This window comes from Mesoplodon densirostris, chromosome 5 (assembly GCF_025265405.1).
Source record: "Mesoplodon densirostris isolate mMesDen1 chromosome 5, mMesDen1 primary haplotype, whole genome shotgun sequence".
Classification (NCBI taxonomy): Eukaryota; Metazoa; Chordata; class Mammalia; order Artiodactyla; family Ziphiidae; genus Mesoplodon; species Mesoplodon densirostris.
In genome coordinates this window covers 3795740-3808786 of record NC_082665.1, presented here as the reverse complement: position 1 = coordinate 3808786, position 13047 = coordinate 3795740, and the positions used below count along the sequence as shown (strand labels likewise).

Here is a 13047-nt window from a genome sequence, read left to right as displayed (position 1 = left end):
TTCTTAATGAGATTCCCAGTAGTTGACAAACTCATCCTGGTTTTCATGGGACTTTCCTGGGGTTCTCAGTGAAAGTCCCACATCCTGAGAAGTACCTCAACCCCGGCAAACCAGGACGGTTGGTTACTCCATCCCTAGGGCAGGCAGGGGTGAAAGCCATCGGAATTGACCCCTCTGAGGAGGGGCAGTGAGGCAGCCACCGGGGACGTCACCCCACCTGCCACTTGCTTGCTCCTTCCCTCCGCCTCGGTGGTGGCTTTGCCCAAAGCAGAGGGTGTAGCACACCTGCCTCCAGGTGCTGCAGTTAAAGCTGGATGTCCATCTAGGGGCAGCCGGCGGGAGCAGAACGTGCTCAAGCTTTTGTGAGCCCCTGGGGACCCACCCCGAACAGCCTGAGAAGTTTGGGGCGAGGTTAGCAGGTGCCTGCACTTCCATTAAGCCCGTCCACAGGATTCGGATGTGGGTGGTCCTCACTGCGCCCCGGGAAACATGGCTTTAGGTAATCGGTGTGACAGATTGCAGCCTGGACTGGGTCAGAAGCTGGGCCCGATTGCTTAGGGTGTCTTCCAAATATAACATTTTTACAACTTCATCACGGCCATCCATCATGGCTAGTGTCCCTGGAAATAACCCCTTAGAGACGTGGGTGCCTCCCCACCTCCAGCATGGCCTCACCAACTGGCAACGAGCAGAGCAGTCTCCAGACTCCACGCTGTCCCCGTCCAGAGCCCCCCAGTTCCCCTGTGCCCCACGGCAGTTCTCATCTCCATCCCCACACCTCTGTCACCCAAGTCTCTTTTGTGCAGCTTCCTCTGCCCCCCACCCCACCCCTCCGGCCCGCCCCTCTTGGATGGTGGTCGCCAGGGCTGCGCATGGAACAGGATTCCAGGCAGCAGGCTGTGAGCAAAGCTGCCCATGCCGTCCCTGGCCAGACAATATCTGGAGCCCCGCAATGGCCCTGCACGTCTGTCCCTTGGGACACAATGCCACATCCCAGGATGGTGGTGGGCACGTATACATCTTGGCCTGCAGGGTAACGACAGATGTGATTTTGTAGTGGAGTCTGTTGAACCACTGTTCATAGGACCACAGAACTCAGAACCAGAGATGAGAAAAGCCCTTTGGAGGTCACCTAATTCAATCCCGTCCTCTTCCAGAGGAGGAAGTGGGCAGAGACTGGCCCAGACTCTGTCACCAACGGCAGAGAGCATAGGTCGGGTCCGCGGAGACACCGGTTCCAGGGTCAGGGAGCTCAACCTCATCCTGCGTGTTTGTGCGTGTGTGTGAGCGTGCAAAGGTGTGTGTCTGTACGTACACAGGCACATGTGAGCCTCTGATTGTGCAAGCCTGAAAGTGTTGTGAGTCTGTCTACACACACACGTGTGAGTTCACAGATACATTCACGTGTGCGTGTGAGAGATTGTGCATAGGTGAGTGTGTGAGTGTGTGAATGTGCCTGTATGTGTGTATACACATAAGTGTGAGTGTGTCTGCACACATCAGCGTGAGTTTGTGAGTGTGAATGAGTGTGTGTGTATCTTTAGGTCTAGCCCGGCACCCTGCTGGCTTCCCCCAGTCCCCCAGTTCTTGGACACGGTATAGGCAAGATGCTGGATTTTCTGCCCTGAAAGAGGGACCCGTGGGCTCTTTGCTGGATGGACCCGTGACCAGTCACACGCAGACATGACGTCCTGAAGGGACATCCTTCTCCCCACTGGTTAGAGTGGACGGTTATTTCTCCTCAAAGCATTTGCATGGAAAAGTCAAATGTGGAAAATCCCTGTGGCCGTCATGCAGAAAAAATACGCTGGAGGGAAACACCTCGCTGTGGATAAAGTAGAAACAACCCGCACGCTTACCCTTTCTATGCCCGCAGGATATGAACGGGAGGGGGAGAGAAGACAGAGCTAGGAATCGGCTGCCAATTTCGAGGGTTTATTTTTTTTAATCATATGAGTTTCGATATAAAGAGAAAGCATGATGTGACAATATTTTATGGACACTTTCCAAATAGCAGGAAGCGCCCAGCTGGTAAAATGTCTTGACTTTGCTCCCCTCTCTTGGAGCTGTGGCCAGACAGGGAGTGGAGTGGACCGTGAAGAATGTGGGCTTCGGGGCTGAATCCCACTCATTGGCTGTGTGGCCCCTCAGACCCTCCGTTTCTTTATCTGTACAACGGGGATAAGGGACCTACTTCGTAGGGTGTTTCCGAAGATAAGAAAAAATGGTGCATGCACAGGGCGAATTTTGAGCTTTAAAATATAACGGTATCTTTGATTCCACCTTCATATTTGATAGAAGTGCTCATATGTTAGAGTAGCAAAAGCTCTAAGAGATGATAGCAGACTGTAATACAGGTTCATCTCACATTTAAATGTTCATATTTCCCTTAATTATAATACTTTTCCGATTTATTCTGGGAGAGCTAGTTAAATTTTAGTTTTTTGAAAATTATACTATAGATTTCACATGCTTTCTTTTCTTATTAACACTTTTTTTTTAACCTCCTTTACAGCAGCAGAGTTTATGAGTCAACCCTGTAGTACTGTTTTTCTATAAAGGGTACTGTCTCCCAGGAGACTTGCACTAAGCCCCTTAGCTGCGCAATTATTTCCAGCTCCTTTTTTTTGTCTTCTTGTCCTGGCATCTGTGATCTAGTCATTAACCAGGCAAACGCAGCAGTTAATCATCTCAGAAATTAATCTCCTGAGAATAAAAGACGTACTGCTGTCCTTTGGGAGTTAGGCTAGAAGGGCCCTTCTGGCAGAACTGTTTTGTATTTTGAACACAAGGGAATTATCCTTCTGAAACATGTAGCCAAGACGGATCTTTGTTACCCAACTTGAACGTTTTCTCAGTAGAACGAATGAGACCTTCATCTACTGTTAATAATTGTGCCTAGTCTAATGTTCAGAATTGTACCAAACAATGAAAGACAGCCCAACGGAGGAATAAGGATGTGTCAGCAACTAGGACGTATTTGATACGAAATCTAAAAATGCAGTTCACACAACACACGATGGTTCTGGAAATAAAACATACATCAGCTACCATCCCTCACCGTGGTTTAGTGCTGTGGTCCTTTCTGGGTTGGGCCCAATTTTATAGACTCGTAGAGTTGGTGTCTTTTTGGGGACAGAACTGTATGAGGTGCTGTTTTGATTTCACAAGATGAGGTGCCGTTTCCACGCCACCGAACGTCTTCATGGGGAGCACATCTGGGTGGTGCTACATCCAGATGCTCTGTAACAACTTACTCTCCCCTCCTCCCCCGAAGGCTCACTTCCACGCTTTGCCGGTTTAAATTCTGGCGAGTAATGAACATCTCTGAGACTGAAGCTTCATGGCCCTCAGACCAAGCCTCGGGAAGGGATCACTGGGTCACAGGAACATTTTTATGGCTTTTGATCTGTTTCGTCCAATTGTGTGAAGGATGCTTTTCTGAATCTGATGTACCACTTTGATTTGCAGCTGTTTTCTCCTGCCAGTTTGGAACGATAAGGTAAGAGAATACTTTGGACTTGATGGAGGGAGTCAGATTCGGGTCTGAAATGTGTTTTCTGCGTAACAACGAGATGGGACCCAGAGATGCAGCCTGGCAGTTGAGTACTCACCTTTCCTGAAAGATGCCATCTGCCTGGAGGGAGAATGGGCTGTGACACGCAGGTGCCCCGAGGGACACGGCTGCGGTAGTGGAGGCTGTTTACCAGCAAGCATAAGGGAACGCTCCCGGTGAGCGCACCCTCTGAAGCCACTGCCACTGTCGGTGGCGCAGGGAAGGGAAGGGCCCTTTCTCTGGGTCCAGGTGGCCCAGGCCCCTTTGTGCTGCCGCTCGGGAGAGGCCAGAGCCACTGCCACTGCCCGACCATGCACAGGACCCTCGTGCAGGCGCTGCTGGTTCTGGTCACCGCCGTGGGCCCGAGCCAGGCCAGTGGCTTCACAGGTGAGGGGTCCGGGCTCTGTGCGGGGAAGCCGGAGGGGCGATGGGCTCCCTGGGAGTGGGCCCCCTTGAAGACGGCAGCCCTGCCGAGAGCCGGGCAGGCAAAGATGCACCTGCTCTGAGAGGCAGGGTCTGTCTCTTCTTGGCCATACTTTTTCATAACCACAAAAGAGGTGGTGGGAATGCTTCCGAATCACCTGGGGCTTGGTGGGGTTCAAGTGTGGATTCTGAGTCAGTGGGTCTGGGAGGGGCCCGGAACTCTGCATTTCTGCCGGGGGTACAGATGTTACAGGCCTGCTGGCCACGCTGAGAGTAACACATTCCTGGAGAGTCAGAATCGAACCCTCTGGAACCACGGCCCGTTAGTCTTCAACTTACAGATCAGGAGAGGGCGACCCAGAGTGGCCAGGGCCACACAGCCGGCCGAGGGCAAGGTTTCCACCAGGGCTACCCCTGACTTTGACCCTGGCTCAGACCTCCTTTGCCTGCCAGAGAGGGGGGAGCACGAAGTGGGGCTTCCCGCTCATCTTGGGCTCTGCCAGCCCCGTTTCCTCAGCAAGTGAGGATGCGAGTGGCCCTTGGGGACATGAGGGACCAAGCACATGTCTAAGGCCCTTGAGAGACACATGTCAGCTGCTAAAAACACGCTGGATTTCTGAAGCCCCAGATTTCAGAGAATTGAGATTGCAAACCTTTTACATCATTTTCCTCTAGAAATCCATCTTATTCCGTTGGGAATTCAAACAGAGCCATTCCGTTTCTACCATCGACTTCAGTTTTGTACTAGTTTAAACATTTTCCACCCATGGGCAGGATTCTGTGATTTTTTTTTTTTTTAATGAATTGTGATTTTTTAAAAAAACGTGATATTTCCTTTGGAATGAGTATATGCAAACCATACAGCTCAGTGGCAGAACAAATGGGAATGTCTGGAAGCCAGAGGAGGTCTTAGGAGGCATTTCATGTGCGGGAGGACCCCGGCAGGAGCACTAGGTGGTCCGTCAGGGCTGCACGTCTGTTTGCTCCCAGGTACCACATGCTCCGGTACAGGCGTGATTTCATTTAATTCTCCTACAACCTCAGACACAGCTATGATTCTACAAATGACAAGGCTGGGGCACCGAGAGGGCATGAAACGTGCTCAGAATCACACGGCTGGTATTAGTGAAGCTAGTGTGAATGCAGTTCTGACCCCAGAACCCAGCAGAGCATTAAGATTTTCTACCTCTGGGATTAGAACCCAGGACCCCTGCCTCCTGTGCTCCTGAAAGGATTTGTTGAACAGAAGGATCTGCTAAGAGGTTTCTATTGCGAGCTCTGCCAAGAAGCCAGGCCTGGGGAGGATTTGGTGGCCTCTCATAGAATGTGAAAAACAAAACATGGAGATCCAAGTGCAGTTTCACTTGGAAGGAGGAGTGTGTGTGCGTGCGTGCACGCACACGTGTGCATGTTCTCGTGAACACGTGCACGGGGCCATGGCTCAACTAGTGGCCACGTTTCACTGTGGCATCTTCTCCAGCCCCTCATCCCAGTCACCTCTAAGCTCTGGCCTCGGAAGCTGCCTTCTCCTGCCCTACCCCAACCAGCCAGGGGCCTCTTTTTCCCTCCCAAAGCTGCCTGGGACCCGCCCTTTGGTGAATACAGGTCGGGTCTACTCCCAGAGGCCCTGCCACCCCAGGGGAGGCCACCACGTGGCTTGGGAGTGGGCTTCAGCACCCTATTCTGCCCAGAGTAAGGCTGCAGGCTCTCCCAGCAGCCTGGGCGTGAGGGCTGGCTTGGCCCCATTTCTTCCTGGGGGTCACCGGTCCCCAAGTCTCGCTTTCTGCATGCTTGTGGGCGACCCTGAGGCCAAAGGTGGAAATCTTCAGGGGTGCTGTCCTGGGGGTGGGGATGAAGATGATTTCTCCTGCCCACTCTGAGTTTCGCCCCAGAAATCCACCTTCTCACTGAAGGGTTTACACTGCAACATGGAGCCCTTACCCAGCGGCTGTACAGTCTCGTAAAGCTTAGAGCTCAGAGCTTGAGTATCTGAAAACGTGAATTACATTCAAAGCATTCAGTCTTCTTTCACTGACAGCCCAGGAACGCAGCAAGTCCCACGCTGGCCGCAGACGTGGGAGGCACCCCACGGCCCTCCTGTCAGTTCCCTGGGGCTGCCTCGGCAAAGCCCCACAGACTGGGGGGCTTAGTGGTAGAGATTCATTTCTTCACAGTCTGGAGGCCAGAGGTTCAAGGTCAAGGTGTTGGTAGGGTTGGTTCCTCCTGAGGCTGGGAGGGAGAATCTGTCCCCGACACACCTCTCCCCAGCTTCTGATGGTTTGGGCTGCTGCCGATTTTAGTGATCCCTGGCTTGTAGATGCATCACCTTGATCTCTGCCTTCGTCTCCTATTGCATCTCCCTGTGTGCATTCCTGTCTCTGTGTCCACATTTTCCCTCTTATAAGGATGCCAGTCATACTGGATCAGGGGCCACCCTACACCAATATCCCCTCATCTTAGCTAATTATGTCTGCAAAAACCCTTTTCCCAAGGACAGTCAGATTCTGCGGTACTGGGGTTTAGAACTTCAACTTATGAATTTGGGGTGGGACATATGTCAGCCCTCACATGGTCCCTGCTCTATGAGGCAATAGAGGCTTGCCGGGCAGATGGGACAACCCAGGACCCCATGGCAGGTGGTCCACGACATAGGGGTCTGAGACTGATGAAGGCAGTAGGTGATATGGGGTCTCAAGAACGAAGTGATAATGCTGATAAAGGCCATGGACCTCTGTGCCCAGGAACCGGGCTCCAGGTGAGAGACACCTTTTCAGGCCAGCTGGATGTCCCACCTCAGGCACTGGGCCCTCATCTCCCACTGACCACAGCAACGGTCAGAGTGAACTTTACCATCTATGCACTTCTCACGTGTATTTGACTTGTGTGTTTATCTTTCATCTCATTCCAAAAAGGGGTGTCACTGCCAGCGTGCCCAGCACTTAGTGGGCCTTCACTGTGTATTCACTGAGGGAACCGCTGTGTATTCACGTCGCACGTGACAGCCCCTTATTGTGGAGATACGAGGTGTGCGCGGGGCTCTCCAGCCCGCAGAGTCAGAGGACACGCAGCAGAGCCCAGGACACGAGCCCCAGAAGCCTGGTTTCTCTGTGTCCCCTTCAGTGTACCGTCAGACCCCTGGGTGTGGGCAGCCGGGGTGGGGCTGGGGTAGCCTCTCCTGCTCTGTGGAGGAGGACTGCTCGGCGAGCAGGTGTCACGCTGCATCCCTCGAGTCTATGCTGCTGTACCGCCTTCTCGGATACGGGCCGGTGGGCGGATCCCAGGGGGTCCACCGTGTGCGGGCGGAGGACTTGCAGAGAGCCCCTCACATTGGTTTGATTCTGGCATTTTCCCCTCGTGTTTCTCCATCCACCTCCCTCTCTCGTAGAAAAAGGCCTCTCCCTGCTGAGCTACCACCTGTGCAACTACAGTGTGAGCCACAAGGTCCAGAGCGTGGAGGCAGTGCGCACACCCCGCCTGACTTACGTGCCCTGCGGCTGGTGGGTCCCCTGGCGGCGCTGCCCCAAGACCGTCTACCGGACCCAGTACCTGGTGGTGGAGGTTCCTGAGTGGAGGAACGTGACTGACTGCTGCGAGGGCTACGAGCAGCTGGGCCTCTACTGCGTCCTGCGTGAGTCCTGCCCTGTCTTGGGATAGGCACTGTTCACGCCCCCTGGCCCTGAACTGACTAGAACACTGGTTCTCAGCCTCAAGTGTGCACCAGGGTCATCCAGAGGGCCGGTCTAAGCACCGGTCACTGGCCTCAGCCCGGATCTCAGGTCCAGTGGGGCAGGGGTGAAGTACAAGTTCCCAGGTGATGGTGATGCTACCGACCCGAGCCCCACTCTGGGGACCTCTGTTTTGGGGGGTGGCTCTCAGACCTGGCTGCACACCGAAGTCCCCGGGGCAGCTTTAAAAACGATGACGCCTGGGTCCCCCTTCAGACACTCTGATGGATTCAGTCTGGGGCATAGCTTGGGCCCTGGGATATTTCTTAAAGCTCCCCCAGCAATTCTAACAGGCAGCTGAGTTTGAGAACCAGCACTGTGATCTCTTCTGTAATGGCAGCCAGCCTTTCCATTCTAAAGGCTGTGAAACCCTAGTCTGAACCCCAAACTGTGAAAGAGATGGAAAGGGTCCCCTGGGGCCCCCTAACTGTCCAGAGGCCCCCAAGGCCTCTTACTTCCTCTGTGTGGTTCAAAAGACGCTTGGGGCGGTGATCAGCACCGCTGAGGCTGTCCCAGACTCGTCTGAGGCTGGGCGGATGGGTCTGTGTGGCGTTCAGGGCTCAGCCTGTCGACACGGAGGGAACTTTCCAGAAGGCCTCTTCCGGGGGCAAGGGTGCAGGCGTGTGCATGTGTGAATACGTGGGGGGCGGTGGTGATCGTTTGAATCAGTTTCAGAGCTGAGATGAGTTTCTGAACAGGCAGGAGGCCCGCCTACACCCACCCCCGTGGTGGAGGGGAAGTCGGAAGGCTGCCAATAGGGCACCCTGAGACATGAGGCTGCCGCCTCCGAAATGCAAAGCACCAGCTTGCGGGGTGTGGGAGCGGCTCCCGTGACCCGTCCATCCCCGGGGTCCCGGGCAGCAGGACAGCCACAGGCTGGGGCGTGGACACTGCACACCGGGGGTGCCAGCCCCCCAGCCCTAGGGAATATCAGATGTAGAGTCCTGGGTCCCTCAGACCCTGCAGACGGGCTGGGCCTGCAGTTATCCTGAGCGCACCCTCCCTCAGCCTTCAAAGCCCGCAGAGGATGGGATGGCTGACATGTGCACTCAGGCAGCTCAGAGGGCCAGGCCCAGAGATGACCTGACAGCTCGGGGTTGAGCAGGTCACAGGAACACACCTCTTCTGGGAGTGTTAAAACGACACCACGGCCACCAATGCCGCCACCAACAATAAAAACCAGGAAGGGCCAGCTGGCCTCAGGTCCGCGGCCGGGTGCCTGTTGTGTATTCCCGCTGGTTCCCTGAAGGGATACTTGCAGGGGCGGTGCTGGGTCTGAGGAGTCCCTTCCCATGGTGACCACGGCTCCCTGTCTGCCGTCCCTGTCTCCAAGGGCCCCATGCACAGCGGGAGCTGCCCCTGCCCTGGGAGCACGCTCTTCTGGGGCTGGGAGTCCTGGGTCGGGGAGGTCTCAGGCGGGGCGCACGGCACTTGGTTTGGAGCATCAGATCCTGGTAGAAGGAGGGGGCCGGCCTAGCCCACCCGCCTTCCCCCGCGGAGGCCACACCCTCCCCACCTGCTGTCGGTCTGTCGTGGGGCTGGGAGGTCACAGGTCCAGAGGGCCGGAGGGGCCCCCAGGAGAGGCTGAGCCCCCAGCCCCGCCCAGCCCGAGCGGCCACCTTTCTGTGCGGCCAGCTGCCCTCCCCCCAGGAGAGAAGGTGGGAGGCACCTGCCTTCTGGGAAGCAGGGACGCAGGGACGCAAAAGCTCATCTTGCTTCCCAGCGAGCCAGCCTCCTGTGGGACTCGGCCCCACTTTTAAAGTGTTAGCGCCTTTAAATAGGGGCTCGCCAGGCAGGAGAGGCCCAGAACATTCTAGCTAGAGTCCCGTGGGCAGATCTGCTCTGGGGAAGCGCAGGTCATGGGGCGGCCGTTGTTGGGCGGGGGGATGGGGTGGGAGGCACTGGGGGCGAGGGGAGGAGGACTCACCCTGAAGGCCCCCAGGCCCGGCAGAGGGGGCTGAATTGGGGTGGGGTGGGGTCCACAGTCCCCCCACCTCGGGCCTTGGAAGGGTCACTCTGGAAGCAGCGTGGAGAGGATGCAGGCAGGATCCCAGAAGGAAGGAGAAGAGAGAGGAAAAGGGGCCTGTAAAGGCCAGCGGGAGATCCCTGGTCGCTACCGGACGGGAGCAGACGGGGACACAGACCTGGGGAGGCGGGTGACTTGACCAGGATGGCACAGACCTGGACCCCCGTCGGATTCAGTTAGTGACGTTTGAGAAAGGGGCTCTGGTACGCATGGGAGGGGCACAGTGGTGAGGAACGTCGAGGCCCACGGCCCACTGGACTCCTGCTTGGGGAGGTCCTGGCTTGCTGCCTGGGCCCCGCTTGGCACTGCAGTTGCTGCGGGGCTGCCCTGTGACCGAGGGGAGGGCATGGGGGGCTGCAGCGCTCGTTCCTGCGGCTTGGGAGGCCCCCAGTGAGCCTCGGTGTCCCCCCACCTCCGAGCTCAGGGACACCACGTGGGCAGCTAGAAAGTGCCTGGTGGGAAGTATTTACACCACGGGCACCGGCAGCTCAGCTTTCTCCACACCAGCCTGGCTCCTCGGATCAAAGCCGGTGCAGAGGTGCCTCGTGACGGCCTGGCTCTTTGGAACCGGAAGTGAGAGGCCCCTGTAAGGGACGCGCTGAGACCCACTGGTTGATTGGCACAGAGGAGCCTGGGGCCACAGCCTGGATGTGCCTGGGGAGGAGAGGCAGGCAGAAGGCACGCGCCTCCGGGCCGCCCGGGGGTGGGGTTTCTTAGGTCTCAGCAACCTCAGCTCAGCGGTCTCATCCCCGGCAGCAGTGAAACCTCAGCTTTCCTTTCTTCTCTCTCCTCCCACTCAACAGCCAAGAACCCAAAAAAGGGAAGAGCATTACGAGAACACGTGATTTTTTTGTTTTTCAGTCTCGATGACTTTTTCAATTTTTTTAAGTCCCACATTTGGAAGGCCACGATAAGTCATATATGATTTTAGTTAAGTGTATTTTTACAATAAAACAACGGATACACAAGCAACGTAGAAAATTTGGAAACAAAGAAAAGGGAAATTGCCCATAAGTCTGCCCTCCCCCCGCCCTCCCCCGCCAAACAACCCCCCTCCCGCAACAATAACCTCTGTTAACATTTTCTTCTAGTTTCATTCAGGGCAGACCTTTTACAGAAGCGTGGTCACCCTGTTGGAGATGTTTTGTAGCACACTTGTACCCCTTGGCAATTGATCTGGAACATCTTCCGAGTCAATAAATCGTGTTCTCCAGCGTGATTTAACGCCCACAAGGCACTACTTCACACGGATGCATCAGCTCTAAGCAATCTGCTACCACTTAGCATCCAGTGGTTTCCAATTTTTTTTTGCGGTACACAGGCCTCTCACTGTTGTGGCCTCTCCCGCTGTGGAGCACAGGCTCTGGACGCGCAGGCTCAGCGACCATGGCTCACGGGCCCAGCCGCTCCACGGCATGTGGGATCTTCCCGGACCGGGGCACGAACCCGTGTCCCCCGCATTGGCAGGCAAACTCTCAACCACTGTGCCACCAGGGAAGCCCAGGTTTCCAATGTTTGGTTCTTATAAATAACGCTGCGATGAGTATCATCTGGTGCAAACACTGCTGCACAAAAGTTGGAACATTTAGTCAGGATGGATTCCTCAGAGCAGAACTGAGCATCTCAGTGGACACTCACCACCTGCCGCGACGCCCCGGTTCCCGCATGGCCCATCTCCTCCGCACACTCATCTGCATGGCAAGCCCAGGACCCCGCTGGACCCGGAGCCTACCCCAAACTTCCCTTCTCCCAGGCTGCTGTCCAGGGCCCCTTTGAGGAAAGAGAATTCCGAGGAAGGATTATTATCTGATTATTCCAGAGCGGATCCGATTCCCCAGCCCTAGAGAGTCCTGGGCTGTGGCTCAGACAGAAATCTCCGCCTTATCTCATGAACCGTGACTCACCTGGGGTTGCCAGGCGCTGGGCAGTCCTGGGTCATTGTTTGTGTCGAGTTAGGGCAGGAGAAGAGGATATTTGACTTTCTACCAAGTTGGAACCGTTTACTGTTCTCTCTGGCTCTCCGTAAGCCGCCAGCCCTGAGGGGTGGAGGGGGACTCCCAGCTGCCTCCACAGTAAGACGATCTTTAACTCGAAAGCACTTCTGTTGTGATCAGGTCACTGTTTTTGGAAGCCCGTTTCTCCTGGTGGCTATTTTCCTTTCATTTAGAGAAACCTCTTGGTTTAGAATGGTTTTCGATTTCCAGACAAAGGTTTGCAAAGACAGTAGAGGGAGTCCCGCTTCACCCCTCGCCCAGGGTCCCTAATTTTAGCTCTTAAATTACCAGGGAGCATTTTCCCCAATAAGGACCAACGTGGGTGCATTACTGTTTAATTCTAGTCCACACTTTATTTGGATTTCCCTGGTTATCCCCTAATGTCATTTTTCAGTCCCAGGAGCCCATGATACATTTAGTCTTATGTTTCTTAAGCACCGAGGCGGTTGGTTTTCACGATGGGAGAGAAAGCAACGTGCTCCTGACCCTTGGCGGGTGGCCCTCCAGGGGTCTCGGCATTTCCATCCCAGCGCAGCCTCTCTCGGGCTGCACCACGTGCCTGTTCTTCATGACCCCAAAGCTGTCCCTGCATGGCCGCTTCTCCAGGACGTCAGACATTGGAATAGCCACCGGGACAACTAGGAAGTGAGGAGGGGGCCAAGGACAGCATGGAGAGGAGAACGCTCTTGACAGTGACCGCCAAGCCCAGGCTCAGCTTCCGTGGGGAGAGAGCTGACGGGGACCCTGCGTGCATTTCAGCAGCTTTGTCTTTTCTCTTCTCCTCCTTGGCCAATGCAGCTGCCTTGGTGATGTGTTCCCAGCAGGAGGGGCCGCCACCTTCCTTCTGGCTGTGGAGCATCCTGCAGAGAGTCTGGAGAGCCCCAGAGGGCCACCCTCAGGGCACCGGCCCCTCGGCTCTTCCTTTCCACCTGGCGACCCCACGCATCCTCCCAAGGGGCTGGCCCTCCCCAGCTCTGAGGGTGTGTTTCCAGAGCATGGCTGTCAGGCCTTCGCTGACTTTCCTGGAGTCTGGGGAGCCCAGAGCGGCACTTCTAAATGTCATGTAGGACACAGAGCTTTACACGGATCTGGGCAGGAGGCAGATGGGTTTGCGTGACACCCAGTCGGGCCTGGAGCCCTCCTCCCCGGGTGGGTGGCTGGAGCTCACGCCCTTCCTCGGATGCTGATGTTGGGGTCTTGCCTTCCTTGTGCTCCCTCCCTGCTGCCCTCAGCCCCCGGACGCTCACGGCTGCCCAGCTTCCTGCATCCCATGCTGCCCTGAGCTCCATCCACTGCTGGGCCTGCACAGACCCGGCAGGGGGG

General features: G+C 55.7%; 1 protein-coding gene across 1 annotated transcript in view; it reads left to right on the top strand.

Moving 5' to 3' along the window:
* The first annotated feature begins 3867 nt into the window (after nt 1-3867).
* UMODL1 (uromodulin like 1) overlaps nt 3868-13047 on the top strand; it is a 61301-nt gene continuing 52121 nt past the window's right edge. Inside the window, exons 1-2 of the mRNA XM_060099722.1 lie at nt 3868-3943; nt 7365-7607. Of these exons, the coding sequence (XP_059955705.1) occupies nt 3868-3943; nt 7365-7607 (319 nt within the window). The remainder of the gene's footprint in view (nt 3944-7364; nt 7608-13047) is intronic.